This window comes from Passer domesticus, chromosome 17 (assembly GCF_036417665.1).
Source record: "Passer domesticus isolate bPasDom1 chromosome 17, bPasDom1.hap1, whole genome shotgun sequence".
Lineage (NCBI taxonomy): Eukaryota > Metazoa > Chordata > Aves > Passeriformes > Passeridae > Passer > Passer domesticus.
This window is the reverse complement of record NC_087490.1, coordinates 9,545,984-9,562,759: the sequence shown is the minus strand read 5'-3', so window position 1 is coordinate 9,562,759 and position 16,776 is coordinate 9,545,984. Positions and strand designations below refer to the sequence as shown.

The 16,776-nt window shown below is 46.3% G+C and overlaps 2 protein-coding genes across 8 annotated transcripts in view; one reads left to right on the top strand and one right to left on the bottom strand.

Annotated features, from left to right (window-relative positions):
* C17H12orf76 (chromosome 17 C12orf76 homolog) overlaps positions 1-16,776 on the bottom strand; it is a 209,380-nt gene that overhangs the window by 100,699 nt on the left and 91,905 nt on the right. The window lies entirely within an intron of this gene.
* Positions 1-16,776, top strand: part of KIAA1671 (KIAA1671 ortholog) — a 64,817-nt gene that overhangs the window by 42,836 nt on the left and 5,205 nt on the right. For 5 of the 7 annotated variants that reach the window (XR_010348860.1, XM_064393007.1, XM_064393009.1 and 2 more), the window contains 2 exons: positions 12,278-12,396; positions 16,365-16,617. Coding sequence is in view for 6 of the 7 variants with exons in the window: in XM_064393007.1 (XP_064249077.1) it covers positions 12,278-12,396; positions 16,365-16,617 (372 nt within the window). In the remaining variant the exon portion in view is untranslated. Of the gene's footprint in view, positions 1-125; positions 1,437-7,852; positions 7,993-12,277; positions 12,397-16,364; positions 16,618-16,776 lie in introns of those variants that run through there. The other 2 variants (XM_064393011.1, XM_064393013.1) reach the window with 2 other exon arrangements.

Below are 16,776 nucleotides of genomic sequence, written 5' to 3'. Positions count from 1 at the left end.
GTTAAAATCAGTGAAGTCCACGTGACGTATGCAAACTATGAATCATTCCAATGGATCTGTGCAACTCCTGCCTGCTCCGGAGCCAGCAGATGCTGTTCCCTGCGTTGCCATGGGAACCCTGCCTGTACTATAATAAAGCCCAGCCCAGATCCTTCCTTGGGCAGACCTCTGCGGCTGGTCACCTCCTCATTGTTTCCTCCCCGGAGCACGGGGACAGAGAGAGGAGGGATCAGCACTCCAGAGGCAGCAGCGTTCTGCTGTAACCTCGTGTGTGAGGAGCACGGAGCCTGCACAGCTGTGCATCCAGAGCCATGTGAGAGGAGAGGAGAGGAGCAGCGGGGACAGTCGGTGCAGTTTGTCCCTGGGCTGGGAGCCCCCCTGGAAGCAGAGGAGCTGATGTCATCCAGCAGCTCTTTTGGCAGGCTCTGAGCAGCCCCGCGGGGAGGGCTGGACATGCTTCTTCCCCTTCAGCCTCCCCCGGCTCCGCACTCCTGCCGAGGACAGCTCCAGGATGGCTCCGAGGGCAGCAAGGATGGAGAGGAGGGGATTCTGCTGCTGACACCCTGCTGCAGAGTTTTCTGAGGAGAAGCTGGATTTATTGTTTAGAAGATCGAATCGATTTTGCTGCTAAATGGATTGTATAGGAGCACCAGAACTTTGGTCAGTGTACTCTCACCTGTCGAGTGGCCGAGCCAGGAGAATAAGATTTGTTTTGTCCTTCTGATATTTATAGCAGAACAAGAACTTGGCTGCAAAAGGGAGTTGCTTTTCCTGCTCTGAAATGAGAGAGTGAAAACCTAATTCTCTGCTTGCAAATGGACTCGTTTCAAGTGACTGTGTCAGGATTTAAACATTGATTTATCTCTTTAACATGGCTGAATTAAACATATTTTGATGGAACTCTGCAAAGCCGATTGTAAGTAGGAAAAGTCTTTTATTTTTTCCTACTTGACAAATACCAATCTCCCACCTCACATCTTTGGTTATTTAATTTTAGGAATATGCTGAGGGTGATAGTGCAATGCTGTTTACCTTAGCTGGAAATATTTTATACACGGAATCACTTTTCGCAAAATAAATCAGGGTTGTTAAGGAGGATATATTTTAATTGCTACTGAATATTGATATTCCATCTCTGCTGGAAAAAAAAAATGGATTACCTTGGAGACAAACTGACAGTGGCACAAACTCACATGACCCAGTGGATGGGCACAGTGCGGAGATCCTTGCAGGAAGCACTAAATTTAGTCACTGCTGCGGTGGCTCATGAGCGGAGTGGAGGGGAAGGTGGCACCAGGACTCCCTTCAAGAGAACCTCTTCCTTCAGGCACTTTGCATCCCGGAGCAGAGAGTCCTTCCGAAGGTTTTCAGTGCGGAGTCAGCAGAGGTTTTCCTCTCTGAGGAAGAGGCAGCCCAGCTCAGAGCCCCCCGAGCTTGTAAGCACCTTTTTGAGACCCTCAGGGGAGAGAATTCAGTGCAAACCCTCGGGTTTGCTGCAGCATTTTATCTTCTAACAAAACCTCCCTCCTGTCTGCTTTTCCATCTAAAAACAGCCCCCAAAACACCTCCAGATAGTGCTGTCTGTCTGTCTGCTCCCAGCTGCTTTCTTCCTGCAGCCCAGGTGGATGTTTTCATTTGCCAGGGAATCAGGGTTTGGGGAATGGGAAAAATGTGGTTGATTTTGAAGCAAGACAGTAAGGTAGGGCACGTATTGGTCTGAAATTAGAAAGTTAAGCTGCAACTAGACTGGTGTTGGTCACTTCCCCAGCACAGGCCAGCATGGCTTTGGGTGTGCTTCAGTATTTGTGATTTTCTAGTAAAAAATGCCTGAAGCTAAATTTGTAAGAAGACTGAAGTGCTGTCACTGTGCAGACAACATAAATGATCATAATTTCCTTCTTTTATTGAAAAACAGGTGTTTTTTTCTCAGAATGCTTCCTACTTTGTCATGCCACAGTAGCAGTAGGGTCAGTGTGACTTGAGAAGGCTGTGGCGTGGCAGGGGCAGGCTGCGCTTCCTGGGAGCAAAGGAAAGGTGAAGAGCTCTTGGTTCTCCACAGCTCTGTGCCAGACAGAGCCCTTTCCCCTCCCTTTTCCATTGGTCTCCAGGTTATTTTCAGGAAGCACTGTCTGTATTGCATGGCATGGCAGAGAGGTGAAGGAGAGGCTGGTTTTCCTGAGGGCTTCAGCTGCCGTGATCTTCCTGGCCATTATTGACACCCCCAATTCTAGTTCTGGCACATCCTGCAAAGCAGCAAAAGTTTGGGGTGATAGGGAGTGAAAGGGAAGCAGATCTTGTTTATTCTGGTTTATTTCATGGAAAGGAGCTGAAACCAGTGGTTTGAGTTGTACCTGAAACTGGTGTTTTGAGCCCAGTGTTTGACCAGTGACTGTGGTTCAGTTGTGTGGAAAGGGGCCCCAAGCCTTGGTGCCAACATGTGGGTAAATCCAAGCTCTCTGAAGTGGCTAAAATGTTTTGGTTTCTTTTTTTATTATTAAACAAAACGGTTACTCACTGTGAAGTGTAAACACAGGCAGCTCTGGCGGGGTTTGCTCAGGGAATGAGCGCAGGTGACGCTGCATTCCTTGGGCAGGTGTGGTGTTTGAATGTGGCTCTTTCCACTGCTCTCTATCAGCACTGGGTAGAGCATTTCTGTCCTGGCTTGCTATCCATGTCCTGTTTGGACAGACTGGGAAAGAAAATAGTGTCAAGTAAGCACAAAAGAATGAAGGAGAAAATATTTGGTAACCACTGTTACAGTGTTAGCATGGTGAAGTTCTCTTGGCTTTTTTTTTAAGCTGGTGGTTCAGATTTATTGGGATCATCTGAACGAACAACTCGTGTAGAAGAAGGGTGAAAAATGGGAATGTGAAACCTGCAGAGGACAAATGTTCTGTTGTCCTACAGAGCACTGCTTACGGAGCAGAAATCAGGAGACGTGGGGTGACCTTTTCACTTAAGTCACTGGTGACAGTCCTGGAGCTGCTGTTCCTCTGTTTCAGCAGGAATTCTGCTTGTGCTTGGCTTTATGTGGGAATTTGGTTTCACTTGGGCTCAAACTTAAGCACTGAGCACTCCAAGAAGTTTGTGGTTGGTGCCATTGTGTCTGTGGCAAACAACTGCTGAATACGGACCTGGAGCTGGTGCTTTTTTATCTGATTGCAGCAGAGTCCTGTCTTAGTCCTTGGAACTACTGGCCTCGTGCTAGGAAAAAAACTATGGAATGAGTAAAAAGTGTGTAATTCATGTAAACTGATTTCTGTGCTGCTTTGGGGCTGCAGTGTAGAGCAGCACTTGGGGCTGATGGAGTTTTTAAAGAAAGCAGCCGTGCCCATGAACTCCTGCCTGACACAGCCAGGGGCTTCCAGCTCCCTTCCCTGCTGCCACTGGTGGCTACTGGTGGAGAACTTGGCATCACACAAAGCACAGAAAGCTCTCCAAATTCAACTCAGGCAGCACAATTTAAGTCAGTGTGAGTAAACTTCTTCACTCTCACATCTGCGAATCCATAGCTGAGCTTGCAGAAGTTTTTGCTTTGCACTGAGACCTTCTAAATAGAAGCTGATTTTTCTTTCAGGTATTTTGATGGAGTTAATTGTCCATTTTCATCTCGTGTCATCAGCTTGGTGTCTTTGTAAGAGGAGCAGAGATACATGCATTAAACATGGCCTCAGATTTAATCAGGGTCTGTTGGTCATGGTTCTATTCTAGGTGTGAGATCTGGTTTCACAGCCAGCACTGTTCTAGGTCTCGAGGTTTGTTGCCATACAATGAAACCAGGGCAAGCTGTTTGATTCCCTTGGCTCCACTTACACTGCTAAAAAAAGTCATGGAAAACCTCAGAGGTGTTTCACACAGAACAGGAAAGATGAATTCTGGGGCTGAGAGTGGTCGATGTGTTTTACCTAAATTGCTCTGATACATGCTAAAAATAACACCTAAGTGCATTTAGGAGTGGTTTGCTTTTGGTGTACTGGGCAGTCAAGGAAAATGTTGTTTTCATTCAAAATTCATCTGACAGCATCATTGTTACTTAGTTTGGACTCAGTTTTTAATTCCAAAATAAAGATGGAAGTGGAGTGATTTGTTTGATGCATGTGTCCCAGATGTGCTGGGAGGGTTTTTGTTGCATCCTACAGCTCTTTCCCTGCTAGAGGCTGAAATTCCCATCCTAGTTTTTATTAATCTTCCCAGATGTTTCATTTTAAGCTTCGACAGCTTTTTGCTGGTGGACCCTTCCTTTTCCCATCAAACAGGATCCCTTTCTGGAGCAGGGCAGGGTCCTGGTTTGAGTTCCACACCTGCATTCACCTGGGACTGTGTCTCTGCTTTAAAAAGAGCTTTGACCTGTAGTGCTTGTTGTGTTGTACCCTAATCTATCTGCAAAAGGTTTATCCTTTGTGGTGAAAATCCTTCAACAAATGATTTGTAAAGAGAAATTACTACAAGTTGGCACTTTGATTCTGAACTTGGAATAGGTACAGGCCCTACGGTGAATAGCTGCTGAATTGTCCTGCCCTAATATTCACAGTGAGTTGTTCTCAAAAATAATATTTTGGTACTATCAGTAAATGGAATTTTAATCTTTAAATTTAATCTTTAAATTCCCAGGGAGCTGCTAGGGTAGGGGGAAGCAAGTTTGCAGCGAGCAGGCTTTAAAAATGAGTTGTTTGTCTTGTTTGGGGCTGGGGGGAGGAGTGAAGCTGTTCAGTTTAATTAATGAAGATACAAGGGCCAGTGCTGAAACAGTTCCTGCTTTTTCATTCTTAATAACTTCTCTTTGGTTTAACAGGCCATGAACGTAGCTGGGCAGATAAATCTGGGCCAGAAACCCATAGTGATGGGCATTTGGTGGCTGCCTTTGTTGTTCTCTCATTATTTTGGCAGGAATAATTATTTAAACGACTTTACTCTGTGATTTCACTTCTGCTGACTGCAAGGAATTGGTTTTTACCATGCTCTTAAACAAGAAAAAAATAGAATAAATAGACTTAGAGCTGATATTTTGTGCTCATCCACCTTGCTGCCTCTTTTTTTTTCTTTTTAAGCTGTGAGTGGCAGAAGAAATAAATTGTATCATACAAAAACTTCTCTGAAGGCAAGCCTTGGAATCAGAATCCCAGAAGAATTTGGCTTGAAAGGGGGCTTAAAATTACCCAGTCCCCCCCTCTGCCATGGGCTGGGACACCTTGAAGGCCAGGCTGGAAAAACTTGGGATAGTGGACACTTGCAGGGATCCAGGGGCAGCCCCAGCTTCCCTGGACACACAATGCAGGGCCTGCCACCCTCACAGCCTCCCCATCCTGGCAATCCATTTTTATTGAAATTGGTAATATTGTGAAAGTTTTGGGAAACACTGCTGGCGTTCTCTGGGGGGTGACTGTGTGTGTGTTTTGACTGCTGTCTCCTAGAACATCTCCTGAGCTGTGTGTTGAAACGAGTGTGTTTGTTATTCACTTGTTGTCAGGAAATCCTATCACTTTCTCTACATCTTTAATTCCAGGCTTTAATCTAAGGAGAGCTTTTTTCCCCAGGAATGTTTGTTTGAAGTTTAACTTGTGTCTCATGTGGAGAGACTTAACTGTGTAGAAGAGCTGTGAAATGCAGCATTTGGAGTAGGAGGTGTTGATTTCAACTATGCAGCTTTTCAAAAAAAAAAGCAAATCTATCCCCTCCTTGGCATCCCAGAATGAAATTGCCTTGTTCTGGCTTGTGCCTCCTGCAGAGTTGGAGTCGAGGGATCCTGTTCCAGGTTTTATTGACTCTGATGGGAGTTACACGTGCCCTGGGGAGAGCCTGGATTCCCTCTCACTGCTCAGGAGCTTCCTGACCCAGCCTCTGGCTCCTTCCTGCTGCCTTGGCTTTCTTAGGGCTTCATTCCTTATCAGCTTGGCTGCCTGAGGCTGAAAAGGAAATTTAATCTGATGCTCTAGGAGAGGTTTTAAAGATGTTCCCAGCGAGTTCCTCTGCTGTGCTGTGGTGTTGTACACTCCCACCTCTCAGAGGAAGTGCTGTTGTGGCTCACTCAGCCCTAGCAGGGATTATATTTAGAATTAGATTCTCGTCTGCTTTTTGCACATCGGGTCAAGCTCTGCTCCATCTTCAGCCTTGTCCTGAACCACCTGACCTTGTGTGCTGAGTGTTCACAGCCAGGCAGAGCAGCTCGATTTGCAGGGTAGAAAAAATTACAAACTCTCAAATGTCTTTGAAATCCTCTGTGGAATGAGGAGGATAACAGCACCAGGAGTCAGTGCAGGAGCAGGGAGCTGATGTCACTGCTGATCGTATCCAGATTCCTGGCAAAACCAACTTCATCTGCATTCATCTGGCCATGCCACATTCTCTGCTGTGGCCAGAATCGATGCTGGGTAGACTTTGGGTCTCTCTTTGGTGCTGCAGCCTGTGCCAGGGCTTCACCACCCTCACAGGCAAGAATTTCTTCATAATATCTGATCTAAACCTGCCCTGTGCCAGATTAAAACCATTCCCCTCCACATCCTTATCCAAAGTCCCTCCCCAGCTCCCTTGGAGCTCCTTTAGTACCTCTGAAGTTTTTGCTCTGCCTTTCCAGGGAGAAAGGGTTGGGATTCAGTCCTGTGCACCAACGGGGAAGCAATGAAAAGGGGGAGAATTAGACCAGTCACCCTCTAAAAACAACTCCTGTTTCGTAAGGGAAATGCTGTCAGGCTTTAGCATCAGGGATGTCATTGGTGGTTGGGTATCACATCCCTGTGGAAGAGGCAGGGCAAACTCAGATGGAAAGGCAGCCCAGGGTTGCATAGCAACAGGGAGGCTGTCGGGCCTGATGGCATTTATGAGATGCTTGGTACTGTGGGACTGGAACGTACTCCACTGCCCATGGGAGAGGGAAACATCCATTATTTAAAGGGTTTTTGAGCAGAGCAGTGCAGCTCCTTAGGATCTGAGAGAGCTGAATGTGCTGTGTGAGTGCTCCCAGTCACATGGGGCACACGTGTGTTTCTCCAGGCACTGTTTCTGCATTCAGCAGCAGCAGCAGCTCCACTTTTTCACATTAAACCAGCTTGTCCTGCCCAGCCCAGGATGCCCCAGGGCCAGTGGGATTGTGGAGTGGTCTGGGTTAAAGCTCATCCCATTCCAGCCCCTGCCATGGGCAGGGACACCTTCCACTGTCCCAGGCTGCTCCAAGCCCTGTCCAGCCTGGCCTGGGACACTTCCAGGGATGGGGCAGCCAGAGCTGCCCTGGGCAGGGAAGCATTTCTTCCTGACACGAATCTGAACCTGCTCTCTGTCAGTGGGATGCATTCCCCCTTGTCCAAAGTCCTCCCCAGCTCTCTTGGAACCCCTTTAGATACTGCAAGGCCATAGTAAGGTATCTCTGGAGCGTTCTCCAGGCTGAACAATCCCAGTTCTCAGCCTTTCCTGATGGGAGAGCTGCCCCATCCCTCTGATCATCTTCACAGCCTCCTCTGGACTCACTCCAACATCTCCACGTCCTCCCTGTGCTGGGGCCCCAGAGCTGGACACCCCACAGAGGGATGCTCCACCTGAGCAGACTCCACAGCCACTCACTGCCATCTCCTTACCTGCTGGCCACCCTGGAGGTCAGGAAAGCCCTGGAGGTTCTGAGATGGATTAATTCCCTTAATTCTGTCCCTGCTCTCGGGGCTGCTGTCCAGGGATGGGGCAGAGCTGTCCTGTTTGGGGCTGTTGTGCTGGCAGGGGTGCTGGGGAGGGCTGGGGAGCCTTCCCTCATGCTGGAGGTCTGGAACCCATCCCTGAGCTCAGCTGGGCAGTTCCTGGAACTCTTTATCTGGGGCTGCAGCAGGGAGGGTGGGGGCAGAAGGTGCTGCCTCAGCCTGGAGCATTCCCCTGGGCACCGACTCCATTCAGCAATTAATTAAAGCACAGAGCTGGCTGATCTCACCAGTCTGAATCCCACCTGATTGCTGGGAATTAAGAGGAGCTGGAGCCATGACTTACTCCTTATGGGCAGCATTCATTGGATGGATAGTAAGTACAGATGGAAATCCTGGGATCCTCCTCCCACTTGCTGTCTTGGCATTTGGGTACTTCCAAATTAAAATCCGTGGGCTGTGACCCATAAACTCTCTTATTGTGGGGGGATTTTCAGTGTTAGTTGGTTTCAATCTGATATATTACGTTCTGATAATTCTGTTAGTGCTCCAAAATATATAATTCACCTCTTAGTCCTTCGGATCCTTAGAGTAATTGTAGAATAATTTAGGTTATAAAGGACTTCTTGTGCTAATCAAGCCCAGCATCCCATTCAGAGCAGAGTCAACTACAAAATAAGATCATAAAATATGAATAGGTGGAGGTCTATTGCTGTCTGCCTGGCATGCTGTAGGGGAACAGCTGGAATACTTTTTGGGATTTGTAAGAACTTGTGAGCTCTGCTAAAATGCAGTGTCACACTTAATGGGCAATTTAACCACATTTTTTGCTTCTTGAATTAAAGTAAGGACAGGAGAAAATGGGAAAAACATTAAAAGCAGCCCTTTTCAAGAAATCAGCACCATTTTTTCTCTGAGTTGTATATTAACAAGGCAGATGGTCAAAACTTCCTTCCATTGTGCAGCTCCTCTTCATACCCAATCCATGCCAGTGGAATTCAGCTCTGAACATTCACACTCAAGCTGTGGGCTGTCACTTTGGCTGGCTGATGTCTCGGGCTCCTTGGCAAACAAGGATATTTTTGAAACTGTCTGTGCAGCTTCTGACTCAGGAGATCTCTCAGAGCTGGTGTTCCTCCTGTGCCAGGTCTTCATTTCCCATCAGTGCAGGAGGGTTTTGCACAGAAATGCCTGCATTGACCCAGAGTTAGGGGTAATTTTGGGGCTGGTGGGACCAATGTTGTGTGTGTATCGTTTTCAGGAACGGGAAATTGCAGGAGTAATCAGCCCTGGACTGTAGCCAAGCCCAGCTTAATTCCAAGGGAGGACTGAAAGAGGCATAATCATAATGGCTCATTTTAGAAGAACCAGAGGCAAAGCAGGACACAGCTCAGCTGCTTAATTTTATAGAAAAATCAAGTAGGTTTTTTTCCCTAGCTCCTGGTGTAAGAATTGGGAAGTTAAACATCAAAGCTTGGAGAATTACAGCATTTGAAACTTGGATCAGGCGTGGGTTTTATTTGATTTGGGAGATTTTTCTGTCGTCATAAATTAGAAAAGTTCTAATCTGGGTTTATCTTGTGTGTGCTAAAAAGACATCAGACCCCTCTTTACTGCTTTTTTTTCCTTTGGAATGATTTGTTTTCCAGTTTCCTGAGTATTCTGTTTATGGAGGAAACGTCTGTACCTTGCCTGGCTTCATGTGTTGGCTGCCTTGAGTCTTTCAGGAGTGTGGTGACAATAATAGAAAAGAGATCTTTAAAAAAAAAGCTAAAACTCTTCATTCTTGCTAATAATCACCTTCTGGCAAGGAAAATCTTCCTGGTTTGTTGTCACTTCCTTCCTCAGCACCCCCTCTCCTCTGAGCTGCTGCACAGGCTATAAATTGCTTTTCTGCACTGCTCTCGGTGCCCCCAGCCAACACCTCCTCCACCAGCCAAGGAGAGGATCAGCTCCTCTTCCCACTCCTTATTTTTCTGCTTGGTACCTAGAGAGCATTTATTTTTTCTAATTAATCATTTGGCACCTTAAAAAGTACGTGTTGAAAGGGTCTGTCAGGGAAGGACACGATTGTCTTGAAATAAGCAGCTTCCTCCAGAAGCAAAATGAAATAATGATTCTGAATATAACAAAATCTTTAGAACACAGAGAACTCTGTATTTCTTAGAGCTTGGAGTGTTTTATTCCTGACATTTAGGCTTTGTTTGTTGTATTGAACTCAACTTCACAGTGCCTTCAGAAGCAGTAATTTTATTTCCTTTTCAGGCTTATTTTGGGTTTAGCACGCAGAAACAACTCTGCTAATGGTGTCATTCTGGGCAGCAGTGTAAAGTGTTGTTAGGTATTACTGAGCCTTCGCAGGAGTGGTGTCTTTGCATCTAAACTTGACCCCCGTGGCTGCTGAGCCGTTGTTATCTGGGCTGTCCACACCCCTCCAGCACAGCCCCCACGGCCCGATAACTCACACTGTGTAAACAAGGGCTCCCCACTGCAGCTGCTTCCAAGCTTTTTAGTCTAATTTCTAGCAGAAACAGCATGAGTGAGTGCAAATAAAATGGTGCCATGTGTAGAGGTAATGGTCTTTAGCTGTAACCAGTTGAAAACACTGTACAAATTGATTATAAGGATAGGGTAACTCATGATGTGGGATTGGCATTGGAAAAAAATCATAATAAGCATCAAGGTGGAAAATAATCCCGACTGAGCCTGGACAGTTGGGAGGGAGGTGAGAAGAGCCACTGGTATTTGTCAGTGCCTTTCCTAGAAGGGCAGCCACTGGCCAAAGGTACCATGGGCACTGGGTGAGAGCTGAGCCCAGGAGTCCCTGGAGCAAATCATGGGATTGGGAAGCTGCAGAGGGAATTTGTGGAAGGCAAAACACACAGCCAAGCCAAGCAGAAGGAAATGCCCTGTGGTTTCTAGGAAATACCAGACTGTCTCCTGTGTTGGAAGCAGCGTGTGCCTGGCTCACATTTGGAATCTTGTACCTGGCATGGACTGGGAAATGTAAGAGCTTAACTCGCCTCCAGGCATTCATGTACTTATCTCTATTTAGATATCTCTGCAGGATAGGTTGGACTCCATCTTTTTGAGGGTTTTTTCCAACTTCAAGTTCCTATGATTATATAAAGTGCAAGAACCAGTGAATTCTGGGGCTGCAGGAACATCTGGAGTATGAAAAGCAGGAAACGTCTGTTCCATGTAACTCACAAACCAAGCCTGTTTGACTTGAGTATTGCAAACAGAATTTTACTTGGTCTTTAACTTTGAGATGCGTGGTGATAGTTGGAGTAAATGGTGGAGCCTTTTGTATTTTCTTTGCTTGGTGATGGTTGCAGTAAATGGTGGAGCATTTTGTATTTTCTTTGCATTAAAACACGAACTCTTTGTCAGCAGCAAAGAGCATGACTTAAGTGGCTGTAGCCACTGGGAAATAAGAACTGATTATGAGAACTGGAAGTGTTGTGGGACTTCTTCAGTAGCCAGGTGTCAGCACTGCTGAATTATTCTTAATGGTTTCGTAGTCTTAAGGCAGCATTCTTCAGGTGTACAAAATTAAGGAAAACATGCAATCTCTCCTTTTTTTCCCCCAACAATATGAAGGAATCCTGCATATTAAATATGGGATTTCTTAATTACTGTTTCTTTGTGTGAGCTGCCTGAAGAGGAAGAGTTGTGTTCTAGTCCAGCAACGTGCTCTGCTCAGTTGGTTGGAGGCAGGGGGTACTTACAAAGAGAAAAATCCTTGGATTTTTCCAAGGGCAGGTGGAAAACCATGTAATTTGCTATCAGATAAAATCTTGATAAGCTTGGAGTGAAAGCCATGTTTGTATTTGTTCAGGGTAATGAAGGTGAAAGAGACCAACAGTTAATTATCTGCTCCCAGTGTAGGATTTCAGGAACTCTTGAAGCTCCCTGAATAACTCTGCACAACTGCAGGGCTGGGTTGACAGTGGTGTGCTGCAAATCTGGGGTGCCAGCACTGACCCACTTCTCTCCCTGGAAAGCTGAGGGCCTGGGATCCACTCATTCCTTCTCAGAAAGCAGCAGATCCATGAATAAAAACAGTCAGGAAAGGAGAGGTCAGAGTAAAACAAAGCAAACCCACCATGGTCTGTCCTGGATTGGGTTTGGATGTTACATCCGTTTGTAGAAGGCTTTTTGTGTCTGGCCCTGTGCTTATTTATTTATTTATGTATTTATGCATTTTATTTTGAATGTCTTCCAAGGAAAGCTTGGGGGGAAAAAAAAGGATCATTTTATTAAATGCAGGAAAGGAGCTGTGGAGTTGATGTTTGCCTGCTGTGCTTGAGGGGATGAAATATCATTCCCAGCACAATTCCTTGTGCTTGCATAGGTGCTTTGAGAAGCTCTCTGCAACTTGAGATAAGAACAATATTAAAGCAGCGTGGAGTTCCTCAAACCAGGGAGTGAGCTCCAGCCTCTGGAATCCTTTATTTGCCCAGGAAAACAATTATTGTAATTATTGTACAGAGAATTGCTGTACAGAGAATTGCCGCTCCGACTTCACAGCAGTTCTTGTGTTTAAGCTCATTCCCAGTCGGCCGAGTTTAATTGTCAGATTCCAGCCCATTACTGCCAGTAAAACCTGTTCATCCCTGGGCCAGGGGCCGGAGCACTGACTGGAGGTGTTTTTGCAGGACCAGCTGAGGCAGTGCTTCTCCAGGCAGCCGCCGGGGGCGAAGGACACGGACACGCTGGTGCAGGAGCCCGACAGCCAGTACGGCACCTGGAGCGAGCAGCGGCACAGCGGCGACAGGTGAGGCCCTGCTCGGCTCGGGGAGCAGGGCAGTGCTGCAGTCCCACATCCCAGGGTGATTTCATGCTGGAACGGCCTTAAAGATCTTCTCATTCCAGCCCTCGGCCGTGGGACACCTTCTGCTAGGGCAGGTTGCTCCAAGCCCTGTTCTTGGACACTTCTGTTGGTGAACTGCAATGATTGAGTTAAAATCACATGCACAAATTTATATATATAACAGCATCTCTTGCTTGCAAAGTTTAATGACATTTCTTTTTCCAGTTTAAATTAATCTTCTTGCAATCTAGGTCTAATTTTCAAAGTTCCATTTGCTTTTGCCAAAGCATCCTGTTTATCAAATCTCTTATGTTAAACAAGTCCAAAGTCCATCATCTCTCTTGTGTCCCCCAACATTCTAACACACTTCTATTTGTTTTCTTTGTTTTTAAGTCTGATTTTCTGTCATTGCCTTTGCTTTAACAATACTACCGGGTGGGCTGAATAGCAAAATCCCTCTGGAATAGCAGAGTGGCAAAATCCCTCTGGAGCAGGGACTCTGGGCCTCAGGTGGGGTGACTCAGGGTGCATCTCTCCATGCCCACATCTCAGACTCTCAAGTGTTTTATTGGTGGTGAAGTGGAGGATGAAATGGAATATCAGCTGAGCAAGACTGACACTGAGTATTGCTGATGCTTTTCTGTTCTTAGAATGATTAGTGAAATAAACCTAGAGCAGCAAAGTGTGAGGTTTTTTATAGTTCACACCTGTTGTGTAAATTACATCTTGATCTACCCTGAACTTGTATCATGTCTGTTCAGTGTGGTATGAAAATAGCATTTTATCTGGTTTTTAATGCTATACTTACTGGGATCTTGCAGCAGACATTAATGTCAATTACGTTTGGTTTGTTCTGCACTTGAGAACTGTGTGCTATGAATATTTTTATTGCTTGTGAAATCAGGGTAAGGACCAGCTTGAGGTTCAGCAGCCGAGTGAATGCCAACAGTGACAGCCAGGCTGCTGTAAAATTAACTTGGATTCCAGGATGGTACAGACATTTCTGAGATCAGTTTCTTAACAAAGGTGCTTGTCTCAGCTTCACAGCAGACAGCACTGGAGAGTTATTTCAATCCATCCATCCTGATTAGAACAGCTCCTCCTAAACATTCCGGTTCACTGAAGGACTGGACTCAATCCCATGTGCTGGAATTTTGTTTGCACTGCAAGAAGTGTTTAGATTTTGCCTTTTTTACAGTGTAATGGTGACAGTGTAGAGACTCTTCAGCACTTTGCCACCCCATTGCTCTGCTTTATTTTGACTTACAGCTCATTGCAGGGGAATTACTGCTGTATTAATTCAGGCACTTGAAGAGAAATGAGATTAATGTACCTTTAAATAATGGAAGTCTTCCTGGAATGTATTGAACGTGCATTTTGTCTGCAGTTTATTTTGGATGAAGTCCCTGCAGGAGCAGTGCAGACGTTCTCCTGACGTTGCTGTGGGTGCTCTGAGCAGGGCTCTGCCTTTGGTGCCTCCTCCTCCTCACCCCAGCTGGGGGCAGGAACTCACAGAGATGTTGCTGGTTCAGTTTTCCTGTTTGGCCTGGCTGAGTTTCCTCAGAGCATTTCTGCTGCCAGCCCCACGGTGTGACATCCTGCAGGGACCAAACGGTGTCACAGCCTCCTGCTGTGCTGGGGGAACCTCCACTCTGGGGCATTTCCCACTGCTGCAGCCATGGAGGGATTATTTTAGGAGTGTTCCATCAGTGCTGCTGTGAATGACCTCATCTTCATGGAATCACAGAATCCCTAAGGTTGGAAAAGACCTCCAAGATGAGTCCAGCCTTCACCTGAATCCCACCGTGCCCATTAAACCAAGCAGTGCCACCTCTGCTTGGCATTTGGACACTTCCAGGGGTGGTGACTCCACTGCTCCTCTGGGAGAGGAAGGGAATTTTAAAATCAAAAGCCATAACTTCATGGCAACACGGTGCTTTTCCTAGATGAGCTTTGGGAAGGTGAAGGAAGGAGTGTTTTCCTCTAGAACTGAGTCACTGCTGGAATTAACATGAGGAGCATCTCTGGGCTGGTTCCAGTGGGCTTTGGCCAGTATCTCCTTGGGATGGATAGAGGTGAAACCATCTCTTTCCATTTGGAGGTGTCAATTGGATTTTTCTTAGTTTAGCTGAAAGATTTTTAGTTTTTCTCAAGTGCTTGAATAAGCTTTTCCAAATTGGCACTGAATAAAACTCTTTTAGGTTAGAACAATCTTCATAAGGAAAATTACTGTTTTTTACAGGAAAGGAATTGGTTTTAGATGGTGGAGCCTACAGCTCTGATTCCTCATTTCACAGGCTGAAGCAACACCTTTTTATGGCCTCTATACACTGTCTTGCTAAAACTAATTACATTTAATTGCAGTTGAAAGTGAGGATTGCTGTCAGTTTATTGTTCATTGTGATAACCATCCTGCTGGGTTTATGTGCTCCACGTGAGGGATGATTTCTCAGAGAAGTGTCTCTAAATGTACCTGTGGAGCATCAGGGGCAGCTCATGGATATGCTCACAAACCCTGAAATCCTAATGAAGTAATAGAAAGAGGTGCATGATATATCTCAGTAATGAGAACTGGAAATATGTTTTTGGTTTAATTTTTCTGAAGGGAATTTCCCCCTTAATTTGCTGTTCACTGGAAAGAATCCACAGCACATAACTGGGTTTGGACTCCAGGTATCCCTCCCACATTTGGGAATGAGCTGTGCCATAGGGGTTGGTGTATGGAGCTGTAATTGTGCAGAAACTCCAAAGGAAATTCCACTGGGAAGGTTTGGGAATGAGGAACCACCAATCAGTGCTAATTCAGCTGGATTTCGATCACATCTTGCTCTCAGATATTTCTGTTTTAAAAGCCACAGTGAATTGTATAAGATGTAGCAGGGAAGAGACTTTTTGCAAATCCACCAGGATCCTTTCAGCACACACTGTAATTTCCATGAAAGGTCCTGCAGATTGTCCCTCCTCTCTCCATTTTCCCATATTGCAGTGGCTCTAAAGCTGCAGATACCAAATGTGATTTGAAACAAAAACCCTAGACAAAAACTTTCCCCCAGAGCTCATTAGTGCCATTCTTAATTATCCTGGGGCCCACTGGCGAGGGAGGGAAGCAGCATTCCCTCTGCTTGTGTGCTGGAAACCCTCTGGGCAGTGCCTGCTCTGCCAGACTGGACATTGTACCATGTGCTGGTGCTGGTGGAATGCTGTTATCCAGCAGTAAACTCCTGAATGGTTTTCTCCTGGGGTTGCTGTACCAAATACTAAGGTTTACTGCTTAAAAGATATGCATAAATTGATATATACATGGGGGGTTTAGGTTTAGAACAGTTTTCCTAGATATGTGGCCAAGAAATGCTGTTTAGTGGCAAAAGACTTCTATCAAGAGGAGAAAAAAAAATCAGAACTAAATCCTTTAGGTTTTGGGTTTTTTTCAAACTGGGAGTTAGAAGCAAGACAGCCCAATTTTTACTGACAGTAGAGTCTTCCCTTCAAGGAATACTCCAGCCTTTGTGACAAAGGCAGACACAACTGTGTCCAGCTTTCAGTGCTGACCTTGCAGCTCATTCCTGTCAGTGTAGGCCACGGGAGGAATTCCAGGAATATGCTGGGAGCATCCCAGCACCGGGGAGCAGGTGCTGCTGCCCTCCTTTGCGAGGCAGGAGAAGCTCTGCCCATGGAGCCCTGCCTTAGGCTGCCACCTGGTGCCCAGCTCTCTTCAGCTCCAGCATTCCTGAAGGAAAAAATCCTCTGGCTGGGTGGAATCCACCCCAATCCCCAACACACTGTGAACCCAAGGGGTGAGGGCTGGGATCCACACTCCGCTGCTGGTACTCAAACTTTCTGTTCCACTTTTATTTAACCCCTGTGATCCAGCCTGGCCTGGCAGGTCTCTGTTTGCCCTGAACTCTCACGGGTTCCATCTGCTCCATTTGCAGCTTTGTGGGAGAATCTCCTTGCCTGGACAATGAGGTGGTGTCCGGGCGGAAGCAGCCCGCGGGCAGCCACCCGTCCTCGCTGTCCTCACAGACTGAGCCTCCCTCCCTGCCTGAGCACCATGACTTCTCCAAAGAGCAAAGGAGCACCAGCCTGGACCGTTCCAGCACGGACATGGACTCCACTGATGGCACTGATGTGCCTGCTCCAGGGGACACACTCCCCGAGGACAAGAGTTATTTCTCCTTCATTGATGTGAGTTGCCATCGTGGGTTCCCTCCCCAGTTCCTTCTGGAATCTTTGCAACCAGTTTTGCCATGCTTTTCCCACACTGAATTTTGCCAGATGTTTTCCTGCCTGAAAAGTTTAGGATCAAAACTACAGAGTTCTTCTAAGTCTCTGTGGTGTTTAGGT